The sequence below is a fragment of the Emydura macquarii genome, unplaced genomic scaffold, assembly GCF_026122565.2.
Source record: "Emydura macquarii macquarii isolate MOO-44397 ecotype Brisbane River unplaced genomic scaffold, CSIRO-AGI_Emac_v2 contig_2699, whole genome shotgun sequence".
Classification (NCBI taxonomy): domain Eukaryota; kingdom Metazoa; phylum Chordata; order Testudines; family Chelidae; genus Emydura; species Emydura macquarii.
The window spans coordinates 1,516,694-1,528,785 of NW_027132836.1; the positions used below are offsets into that span (position 1 = coordinate 1,516,694).

At 39.5% G+C, this 12,092-nt stretch overlaps 1 protein-coding gene across 5 annotated transcripts in view; it reads right to left on the reverse strand.

Moving 5' to 3' along the window:
• Positions 1-1,161: 1,161 nt before the first annotated feature.
• AKAP10 (A-kinase anchoring protein 10) overlaps positions 1,162-12,092 on the reverse strand; it is a 34,494-nt gene continuing 23,563 nt past the window's right edge. For 2 of the 5 annotated variants that reach the window (XM_067565827.1, XM_067565826.1), the window contains exons 10-15: positions 10,887-11,063; positions 8,265-8,374; positions 6,174-6,256; positions 5,469-5,521; positions 3,681-3,776; positions 1,162-2,465 (exon numbers count right to left, since the gene is read on the reverse strand). In XM_067565827.1, the coding sequence (XP_067421928.1) occupies positions 2,460-2,465; positions 3,681-3,776; positions 5,469-5,521; positions 6,174-6,256; positions 8,265-8,374; positions 10,887-11,063 (525 nt within the window). In that variant the 3' untranslated portion in view covers positions 1,162-2,459. Of the gene's footprint in view, positions 2,466-3,680; positions 3,777-5,467; positions 5,522-6,173; positions 8,375-10,886; positions 11,064-12,092 lie in introns of those variants that run through there. The other 3 variants (XR_010923215.1, XR_010923218.1, XR_010923217.1) reach the window with 3 other exon arrangements.

A 12,092-nucleotide genomic window follows, 5' to 3' on the forward strand; every position in this document is an offset into this window, starting at 1 on the left:
AAATCCTGTGCTTGTGACAAGTTGCATTTAACGCTATGATTTAAGTATGGAACCCTTCAAAAGCCAGGCTGGGAAGGAAAACTTGTTTAAACAAATCACTCCAATGATAAAACCACAAGGCTCTCATTGCTAGTTTTCTACCATCATAGAACTTCAGCAGAGTGAACTGTACCACTGGTCTTTATTCTGATGCACGGCAGCAGACAGCACAGATAGCTGAGTTTTCAGTGACTTACTGCTGTGTCCCCAGTAAACATTCTGTGGTATGTTCCATTGGCTTGCAGTAACAGTACACAGCTTCTGCACACACAGTGTAACTACAAATGTCACATGTCATCTGAAACTTCCACTGAAACTTATCAGTAGGATGTAACATGCATCAAAGACGCTTTACCACTATAATGGTAAAACTGTGTAACTGAGAACCTATGAAGACTTTCCCCAACAAAGTCATACGTATGTGAAATCACAACCGACACGGGCATGAGGTGGCCACAGACTTGCAGTCAAATCTCATATCACAATAGCAAAGGATCAATCATCTGAATTTTTTAAGTCGATGCATAGCCATGTAGTACAGATTTGTCAGCGTTTTGAGTGTAGCTGCATTTTTCTAGCAGTCATGCATGGTCAGAAGCATTGTATTACAGAAGGTAAGAGGAGAGAGAGACTTCAGAAAGCCTGATTTATTGGAGCTGTGCTCAATTTTCACACTGTATCCAGGACATTGCAGAAGTTATTGGCTCCCTACTCTGTGCCGTTGGATGGATGGAGGGATGTTGGGTACTATTCCAAGGCAGCCCCAGAACTCTCAGAGTTACAACTTAAGTCCTTCTCTACTCTTCTAAATCCTTGTTTTCCAAACCAATGATCCCCTAAGGAGCGTCAAAGGCACTTGTTCTACGCTTTTCTAGATTGATGCTTCATTTCTCTTAAAAGGCCGAGTTGATCATATTTAAAATCTTCATTTTGCTAAGCTGCTATGAATAATTTTCACCTGAAAAAAATGTAAAGTAGTCAATATATTTCCATTAAGGGCATTGTAAGTCTGGCCAACCATAACTAACCAGACAGAGACATTTCAGGATTTTTTTTTCATAAAAGCAAAGAGGAGACCCATGGATAAGAGATACGTAGGAAAAATCAAATGCCATCAAAACAGAAAATTGACACAAATTTTAATATTTATATATTTTAAATCAAAACACAATTAAATATAATATGTTTTAAGTACATGAATACTTGGGCATGAGAGAAATAAGAAGTGGTACATAGTACCAAAAACCTATACACAGCCTTTTTGCTTCTTCTTAGACAATACAGTGTGCCTCTATACAGTCATATATTGCAACAGAATAACATTTGCTAGTCAATCAAGACTTTCCGAACATTGGAGATGATTGAGAATTTTTATAAAGTGATTTTTTGCGCAATCTTGAGAAAACAAAGCAATCAGAATAAAATAAACCCAAACCAGAAATGTTTCACAATAAAAATACAGCAATAATATAATGGAGTGACAACTTGAGTGCTTCAGATGCTCTGGAGATCGAGAGAGTGGAAGTGTGGTTAGATGCTGTGGCTTTTGATTTAAAACAAAAGCTAGATAAGTTGCAAACATTGAAAATAATGGAGGGGAAATAAAGGCAAAATGCCATAGAACTGAATGATATTTTTCCTTAAAAACAAACATCTGGGAACAGACACTGTTTCGGTTTGAGGACAGTATACTGTGGAGAATGGCAACAACTCATAATGGCAGTTGTATGCAAGTGTAACAGCTTGACTAAGGACAGGAAGGGTTACACTGTCCAGTCTTCAATGCTGGCCATTTTATGCTTCTTTCAAAATTAATGCAGTTATGAAGGAAGTAAAATTTATTTATCTTACAGTTGAATACTCATCTAGTTCAAGTAAGGAAAAATGTTACGGTTATAGCTCTTTTGATCACCCTCTGCCAACGTATTCCTCATCTCAGATTCACCTCCTCAATAGGCAAGGTCAAGGTAGTTGCCCTGTGGCCTTTACAGTTGTGTGTTTAAAAATTAATAGTAGTAGTAGAAGTAGAAACTACAGCAAAACCTTTCCCTTCCCCGGTGTGGCCCATGTCCCATTCCAGATATTGTGATTAACAGTCCTTCCGAGTGGGGTAAAATATTTGTGAAGCTGATCACAGTCTCCCAGGGACATGTTCATGAATTGCTTCTTCATCTCTTTAAAACCTTCATTATTGTGAATACCACGTGCAATAGGAAAAAAACATTGATTTGCACTTTGTGGAGGAGATATATAGGATTGCTCCCTTTCCTCCTTCCTTATAGATGAGGGAATATTAGCTGTCTGAAGTAACAGTGCTTTGTTTTCATTGGCTGTGTTAAAGGAGAATCCACCAAAAGGGAAAAAGTTCACTTATCTTCAAAAGCAGAAAACCAGATTTCCTTGTTCTGGCAACTCTAAAATCATAGCTGGAAAAGGAAACATAGCATTAAAGTTCATTCTAGACAGCGTGGCTGAAAAATGTACTGATCAATCGTTTAGTACAAGGACAGACATTTGTGGCGTTTGCAAATGTTTGCACCACGTTGGCTGAAAAGAGTTTCTGATGAGGAAGAAACTTCCTATTACAACAACTATACTTGGTTAATTTGAGTCCCTACAGTCTGCAGCCACCAATTTCGAAAGGTTCTTGTTTTTAAAATGTAAAAGTGTATTCCAAATCACCTTTTCATCTACTCAGATTGAAATTAGATTGTTTACAGCCAAACTTAAGTAGAGGAACTGTTGTATAAGTCACTCATATAACTGCCTTCAGACACAGGAAGACTGTCACAAACTAGAGGTATAAACTTAGGGTTTGATTAGACATTTAAGTCCTTGGTGATGGTGGTATATAGGTGCAGGTATATTTCGTAGCTTATCCTTGACCTTCAGAAATTTTGATTTCCAATATCAAGAGATTAATTAAGAGGAACACAGCAGGTGACTAAATTATTTAATAAAAAACCTGTTGTACTAGAGGAATAACCTGGAACCTTGTGTGATAGCAGAAAACCAGAAATGTTTTTAAAAAAAAATTATTAAAAACACTTAAACAATGCTAAATCAAAGCCAAATCAACTGAGCTTCCCTATTTCTTCATACCAGAAATGTACCACAATGATAAATTTGGTACGACCAACAAGCAACAGCATTCAAGCTTTTAAATGTTTTATTGGTACATTAAGCAAGTATTTTAGCATTTATCAACTTGAAATAGCAAGTATGAACTTAACTAAAGCATTCCAATATTGATCCCCCATCATAACAAGACAGTCTCTTTAATTAAGATTGTTTACAAAGATCGCAAAGGAACAACCACCAATATGAGAAGACTTCTACAATTATGCAACTGTGGACAGTTGCTTTCTATCAAAGGCATCTATAAAGCATCTATTATCTTGGTATCTCAGTGAAGAAACTCTTCCATAAACAAGCAGTCACATAGTCTTAAAACCTTATCTTAACTTTCTGATTTTATGTTAATGAGAACGCTCAAGAAATCTCGAATAGTGCGCGCACACACATACACACACACACGTTATCAAACTCACTAGGAAAAGTGTGCAAAACCTCCGTTCTTCCCACAGTTTTGCCTAAGTCAGACTGGAAAAAAATAAGATAGTTAAGGCTTCAGTATTTACCTTTGTAACTTTTTCCAAAAGCTGGTCATGCTGTGCTTGCTGCATAACATCGTTGACTATCATCTTTGCTATCCTCCAAGCCATCTCTTCTTGGGCCTATAACAAAGCAAACTGTTTTCTGAGCGTAAGTAGTCTGAAATTGTTAATTCTTAGAGTTACACAAAAGCGCTCTTGCTACAATCACATTTTAAACCTTGAAGAACAGCAGTATTGACATATGCTTTCTAAACATGGCTAATCATCCCATCTCAGTGATGGGGAGTCTTAGATTTACAGTACTTTATAGGGAATTGATCAATCTCTAGGACCAGAAGCTAGCCCTCAGCCTAGACGCAGTGGTCATTATAGAGCATCACTACAGAACTACCACCACCACCTGTTTAAAAATGGAGGTTACTTATCTGCAACAGGAGGTTCTTTGAGATGTGTAGTCCCTATCTCTATTCCACACCTGGGTACGCATGTGCACCATGTGCCCAAGCCAGGATTATGTTTTGTTTTTATTTTATTTTATTTATTTTTTACAAGCAGTGTCCATTGGCCTAAACACGCGCCTCAGCTCCCTGTGCGCCAAACTAAGGGCATAAAGAGTGGTGTGGGTCGGTGCACCTCCAGTTCCTACTATTTCCGCAGTCCAGACAATCTGCTGCAGCGGGGATGGAAAGCGGTAGTGGAATACAGGTGGGAACCACACATCTTGAAGAACCTCTAGTTACAGGTCTTCAAGCAATGGTCCCTATGCACATCCCACACGTGGGGGATGATCGAGCAGTAATCAGACAGGAGGTGGATGCGAGAATGCAGAAGAGATAGCTGCCTGTAATACTGCAGTCCCCACAGCTGTATCCACAGTGGAAGACTGGACCAAAGTGTAATGTCTCGTTAAGGTATGCAAAGAGATCCCAGTAGCTGCCCTATATATCTCGAATAGAGTATGTCTCTCAGAGATGCTGCAGAGGCTGCTTGCCCTCTGATGGAAGAAGCTCTCAGCCCTCTCCAGAGGGGGAATGCAAGCTAGTTGGTAACAAAGGGTAATACAACCAGAGATCCATTTTTGAAAGTCTCTGCACCAATATAGCTTGACCCCTTGAACTCTCTGCTATGGAAACAAATAGGTTTCTTTCTAATGTCCTTTGTAGACAAAAGGCCAAAAGCCCCTTTGGATGTTTAGAGAATGCAACCACCTCTCTTCCTCCAAGGCTAAGTACATACCATATATTTACAGCAATGACAATAGAAAGGAGTTGAGGACACTGAAGCGTCCGACCTGGACCACGTAGCAGTAAGAAGGAACTGGAGAGGCATTGGCCTGGCCCTGAGTTTGGCACATCAGGAGAGCTATGGGCCATGTGTGGGTCAACAGACACCGCTTGTCAAAAAAAATTCCAGACTCAGGCGTGTGGTGCACTGTGTGCCCACGTGTAGCACACACATGGGGACCAGCATTTGAAAAATGAATGAATGCTGCTTGCTTATCTGGAAATCCTAACCCCCCTCTTTTGCAGCTTGTTCCCTTTCAGAAACAGCCACAATAGAAGATCTCTGACCAGAAACCTGTAGTTACCAATTACATTAATTAAGCCAACCAGCTGGCAATGCCAAAAATCAAACTGCTCTCTCTTTTAAGTTTTCTGAATATTTTGGCACAGGAAAGTTAATGAGCTGGACCACTGGAGGAATGTCAGACACAGAAAGTGGTCAGGACTGAGAACATTCTTCATCCATAACTGGAATTGTAAATCCAACGTTTTACACTCATAAAAAATGCTGCATGAGAACAGGACATACCTCGTCTGTGTTTCCTTGCACCCATTTCTTCATAGCTTGAGAAAACATGGACCCTTATTGTTGAGGGGAAAAAAGGAAAAAGTATTCAAGGTAAATATTAGTAAACTTGACCAAGTCGTCTCATTGCCTTTCTCTGAAAAGGCCTATCTGCATATCCAGACCTGGAGCCGGGAGAATCTGCTGCTAACGCTGGGGAGGGCAGTGCAGGTGTCCAGGGGCATGTGTGGAAGACGGGGATTTAGAGGGAGCCATGGCACTGAGTCAGGCCCATTCCTCTGCTTCATCTCCCTGGAAGCACACTGAGGAACAGGACTGGAGTGTGGACAGAGTGGGGTGGGAAGCTGGCTGAGAGCTGAGCTAGTGAAGTCTCTTTTTAAGTTCAAATGCGTAAGAGGCTTTATCAGCTCAGCGCTAAGCAGCTTCCCACCCTCTGCCATGCTTTGTCGATAGTTCAAACCCCCTAGGCTGCCCATAACACTCCTTCCCCTGCTGAGTCCAGCTGGATCAGGAAAGCAGACTACGGCTGGGGAATGAGCATGGGGTGAATGTACAGGACCATCCCTCAAGCACCTCCTTCTGGCTGACAAAAATACATGGAATGGCTTTGGAGACAGCAGAATCGGCTCACCTTGGCTGTGACAATCAAGGAAGAGGGCAAACATTGCAAACATTTACAGAGGCAAAGGGGGAAAAGAGAAAGCAAACCTTTTGATTTCTTTACATCTGGCTCTGGTTCAGACTCTCTGATAAACTGTCCCAGGTCACTGACTCTTCCGAACGTCATCTTCCTGCAGCAAGAGGCAGTAGACAAAGCTATGCAGTTTAACTGGGGGTGCAATATGAAAAACTGCCCACTAGAAGCAGAGCAAAGGCTCTCTACAATGACTGAGAAGTGCTTGGACCCAAAAGCGAGGGCTAGCATTTTACCATCCAAATATTTTCCCTATTTCATCTAAATCTCAAGTTTATTTTACAGAATGCATTTCTAGAAACTCAATAGACATACAAACCTCAAAATGATTAGATTATACCACATTACAGTTTGTGTTAATAAGTGCCCCAAATGCTGCTATCAAAATAAATTATTAGGGAACAACTGATTTAAGTTAAAGGTGACCTAAAAAGGAAAGAGAGTTGGCTTGTGCTTTTTATAATGAATTAAGTTGCCTCCCACCAAAAAAAAAAAATTGCTTCTTTAAATTAGAAATTCAGATCCTGTCTAGCCTATAAAACACTGGTGATACAAAAAGGAACCAAGACAGTGAAAGTTAAGTAAATGTGATTGGAAGGGATTTTTAGTCAGGTGTTTTAAAACTTTTTGCTGACACCTACATAATTTCAATGACTAGTTAACGTTCTGGAAAAAAGAAACCTTTGTAAAAGATTTGACATTTCTGTCCCTTCAGTTAATCCATGGTCTAATGACATGCATTCCCGAAGATCTCCTGCCACCAGGTAGTCCTCTGGCAACACCAGTGATGACCAGAGTTGACATTTCTGATATTTCTAAGTGGGGGAGGGAAAGGAGGGAAGAAGCAGAAAAAACTAAGTTTCCAGGACACCTACTTTCATGATATCCTTATACATCATAAAGTAACAAGAGAAGGGCAAACCCAATTTAAGAAATGCTGTTATTTTTGTTATTTCTGCAAAGGAATCCACTTTTTTTTATTATATAAGCCATGGAAAAAGCATCTCTGTTTGAGAGAGATGGCAAAAAGGCACAAAAACAAAAGCTTTCTGAGCTCTGACGACTATCACAATAGGAAGTGATTTAGGAGACAAGAAAATCAACAATCCATTGGGATTATGGAGAGCAACAGTATCTTCTCTATTTGGTGAGAGGAAGGAAGACAATCAAGGATGTACATAGCCACCATTGAGATCTTCTGAGCTTGCTTCCTTCTAATCCAACCTCTTATCAGTGAGAAATCAGGAAATACTAAATTTATTTCTGGGAATGGGGTGAGGGAAACACTTTGGAACCAACACAGAGCAGTTTAACAATCATTTTTAAAATAAGGGCTTTTACTATTAGTGTTCAAACTATCATCTAGTGGACTTTTTGATCATAGAGGCACAATCATGAAGATATTTCTATTTGCATCATACTGTTTAACTAACCATTACTTTCAAGTGATAAAACAGAAAACTCATTGAGTGAAACTATCCTTTAAGAACAAGATACCAAGACTGAACCTGGCTCTTGAGAGAGAGGGAGGGGAAGGTGGATTGATTCCATCAGCTTTGTGAGCTGGAGTGATTCAATATTCTAACCTGCTGAAGATGTCGAGGGGCTCCTCACAGAATTACTATTTGATGAGATTTACTTGAAAGCAAAAATGCAGGGCCTCTAATTCAGGAGGTCTCAAGTCCAGTGTACATGCCACTGCTGGTATTTCAGGCCCTGGGGCAGACACTTATATAGTCCCTGCCCTTTCCCTGTTTTAATAATGAACCTCTGAACTGGGTCCTGGTTGACCACTACTGTTCAACTCCTAATTCAATAGTGCTCCCATAGCTGAGAGACTAGGCATTTGAAGCAGAGAAATTACACTGCAGGTTACAGCTTGCTTTATTCAAAAGGGAGGCAGGCAGACACTGGCCAATGCAGTTGCCTGAAGAAGTAGAATACTTTTCATCTAACAAATGTACCACAACTGTAATATTCTACTGGAATGCAAAAACAATGCTACAGCTTGCATCTATCCGTACTGTTAATACAAAGACACAACAGGAATGAAACAAAGGAGAAGCACAGACATGAAAGAATGATAGACACTGAATAAACCTTACCCTGCATAAGTTCGTTGATACAGGGATTCTGGATCCAGACTTGCAGCATCTACAATTATTGCTTCATCAAAATTTTTCAGGATTTTAACATTAGCCTTTTTGACACTGGACTACAACAGAAATTCTAAATATTAGTGCCAAATGCAGAGAACTAATAGCCACTTAGCACACCAGGTCAAGTGATATTTTAGCTTTCTTGTACATTATAAAATAGTTCAAAGTTTCTAAGTAGGTCCAAAAATTATTCTGCAGCCTCCACCCCACAAAATATGAATTTCAAAATAAGTGACATTGTTTTTAAACAGACAGTGATAAAGTACAGTTACATGAACAGAGCATAAAAAGCAAAACATATAATGCACAAGTCAGAATATATCTATTTAAAGAGTGATTGACTGACTGGATTTGTGTGCATGCACATATTTGTTTTTTTTAAATTTAGAAGAGAGAGCTCTGTCAAAAGCTGCAGCTATTTAAAAAAACCCTAATTCCTGCTAATTTATTCCTATTTTATCTGCTTGCTAAATGTGTGGTTACTCCTCAATGGAAATACATGGTTCCTATAAAATGTAGTATGTTTCTCCATACACAGAACATTTCCCAGGCTAGAATGCTTATTACATCTTAAGGAAAACAAAGAAACATGTGAGTGAGAGTAGGCCAGTGCACATATACAGTAACTCACTAACATGCTATATTCAAAGGAAAACAACTAGTGAGGCAGATAGGGAGACCCTGTTGTATTTAAAGAGGAAGCACACAAAACAGAATACTCTCTCCTTTCATTTGCATAGCTACATACACCCTTAAACACAGAGTTCTATTTTTTAACATACCCTGCCATTTATATTGCTGAATTCCTAGCAGTTCATTCTACTTAGTTCATTCAGCAGCACGGCTTTTCAGGATCCGACAAGCTAGGCTGGTGACTTTATGCCCCAACCCCCTTGTTTATCAGACAGGGTGTTCAAATCATGTCAATATCTGCTTACAGTTGATGTTATTGCTATTACTTTGGTTAGGCTGATGGGAAATGCTTTTGCAGGATTTCTGGAACTGTTCTGCCCTAAAGCCAAGCTCAGTATCTGCTGCGAATTAAGTCTCTGCTAACTTGGAGCCCACTGCTACACACTGCCCCTGTTCCATATCTGAACATAATGTGAACAAAACAAACTTCATTTTCACTCTGGACAGACAACTCCAGGTTAAAAATGTGTTTGCCATTAGCCAAGAAAAGTTGCCAGATGTGCTTTGCTCTGTTGGCCACTTGTCAGGCTGGACCCACTTATAAATGCAGCACACATGACACAATCTTGACAAAGCTGCATTCTAAGGGAGAGAAATGGGTGGGGAACCAGAGAAGCCATTAATGAAGCACAGAAAAGCCTGGGACTGAGGTAAAACAAGACTGGACTTTCACCAAGTCACTGAACAAAAGTAAATGTAATCTAGTCTCTCATTTTTCAATGAAGTTAGAAGGCAATTGAGAGTCAAAGAAAGCCAGTTGCAGTCTCACTTCCATATAGTCCACAGAAGAAGAGTCACACTAGCCTTATTTAGTATTTTATTAAAGCTCTCTGCCATCTCCAATAATAGATCTTTTAAGTCTTTACTCGCAACGTAGTCATCTTCAACTGAACCATTTACAAACAGGAGCACAAATTCAGATATCACCACCATGTAGCTCAGCTAATTATAAGCACATTCCCACAGAGGAGCAGAATTAGTCACCAGAGTTCTTTTCCAAGAGACAGGAGAGATTCTCAATTTCTAACCAGTTAAACTGACTAGACATCTTGCTAGCCTGATGAATAAAGCACAACAGGATTTGCTGAGTCCTTTCTGCTATGATAGAAACCCAGGAACCTCTGCTTGCTAGATATTATCTGCTATTTATCTCTACATCAGTAGCTGGTTCTTTTATACTGAAAAAAATGCTCTGCTCCTAGGTTATGTGTCTGTCATTTACAGGAACTAAATTGTTGTACAGTAACATGCTATTGTAAATAACACCTAAGATCCATAACTTGCATTGTTTATACTTTAACTATACAGCAACTTATTCACAGTCGTCAACACTAAAAAGTCATAATTTTCCAGCAGATAAAAAAATACAGTATCATAGTTACTGCCATTTTTTTTTTAAAAGGGAAGATCTACTACATTTCAGATACCACTGCATAGTGTTGCTGTCACTTTTAATGACAACTTTTGTCTAACAATGCAAATTGTAGTAGGAAGTTTTCATTGCATGTTAATAGTTTCATTTCTTCAATAATTATTTTAAGCAAACCAAAGATTATGTACTTTCTGTATGCCTCCGAGCACCATGTGCAATAGTATAGTAAAAGGCGCAACTTTGGTTAGGGATCGGAGCTATAATAAATACTGCATTGTATTTTTCTATATACATTACTTTTATTGATTGATTGAAGACAGATGTTTAGGTGGAATAAAGATTTTCTACTATAATACAGAATTTAAAAGGGAAGCTAAATGTGAGACTTAAATTACATGAAAAACATTCCCTTAACCAAAACTTCTTCACATGTACAGGTTTGGTAATGTCACTATAGAATGACCGCACCTGTTATTAGGATGGAAATAAAACAAAGTTTTTACCTGGGAGGCAGAGCCATCGGGACCAGTTATATGAGGCTCATTGTCAGGAGAGCTACTGGGGCCTTGGACAGTCAGTGCAATATTCCCCCCTGCAAATTCATCTCCTCGTACTGAATGGATGAGATCATTCAAGTATTTGTAATAAAGGTTGCTGGACAAAAAGCCAGGTAAAAATACCTAGGAAACAGAGGAATTGCATTTGTTGATAAAATGGCAGAGGACACAGTCAGAATGACTATTACAGTGGCACACACAGGACAGAGAAGGGGTATCTGACCATACGTAGGAACTATTCCTGAAGAAGAATGTCCATACATCAAGTTACTCAGGAACATGTATTGTGCTTTAATTTCACACCCTACTTTAATTCAAATTAATTTTCTAGTGTAGACATGCCTTATGTATCAATATTTAAACTCTTGTTTCAGTCTCTGAAGGGTTTAAGCACTTGCACTGTGCTTTTGGCTCCTAATCTGTCTCTCCCTATCCTAATAGTCTGAAAATGTTTTTGCTACATTGTTCAAGAGTTTTTACCAGCTATAGAACCCAACCACTGCCTTCATGACTCAGACTACGTCTACACTTGCCACCAAATTCGGCAGCAGTCGATGGGAGATACTCAAGCTATGTACAGTAGCTTGCGTATCTCTGTTGCCTTCCTAATTTGTACTTACTGCGGTATCTTCAGTTTGCTGTGCCGACGGGAAATGCACTCCTGTCGACACAGTGTTACTCCATCTGGCCGAGATGGATTAACAGCGTCGATTTCCGGGTCAATTGAGCGGGTCCTCCACTTCCGCTCAATTGATCCGGATAAATTGATCTGACTAGACATAGCCTCAGTTAATGGCATATTGTTATATGGCAGCTACAGCACCCTCAAGAGAATTGCAAAGCAACTCCTAGTGATCAGCTATCAGTATTTTTAACAAGTCTTTTTCTCTGAGTATGTGGCTGGGCACAGAGACAATGAGAGAGGGAGTATGTTTCTGAAAGGAAACAAAATCACCTGAGGTTGGCAGATGACCTCAGAAGAAAGAATTTGAGAGATATTAGCCTGTGGAATAGCCTCCCAAAGAGACCATTTCCCAAAGAAAATTAACAGAAATGTCTTTGCTTGGAAGATTTAAAAACAGCCTGGACAAAGCACACTAGAAAATACATTGTAGGGAACAATTCTACATTGCCTAGGGAACAAGAGGGTAA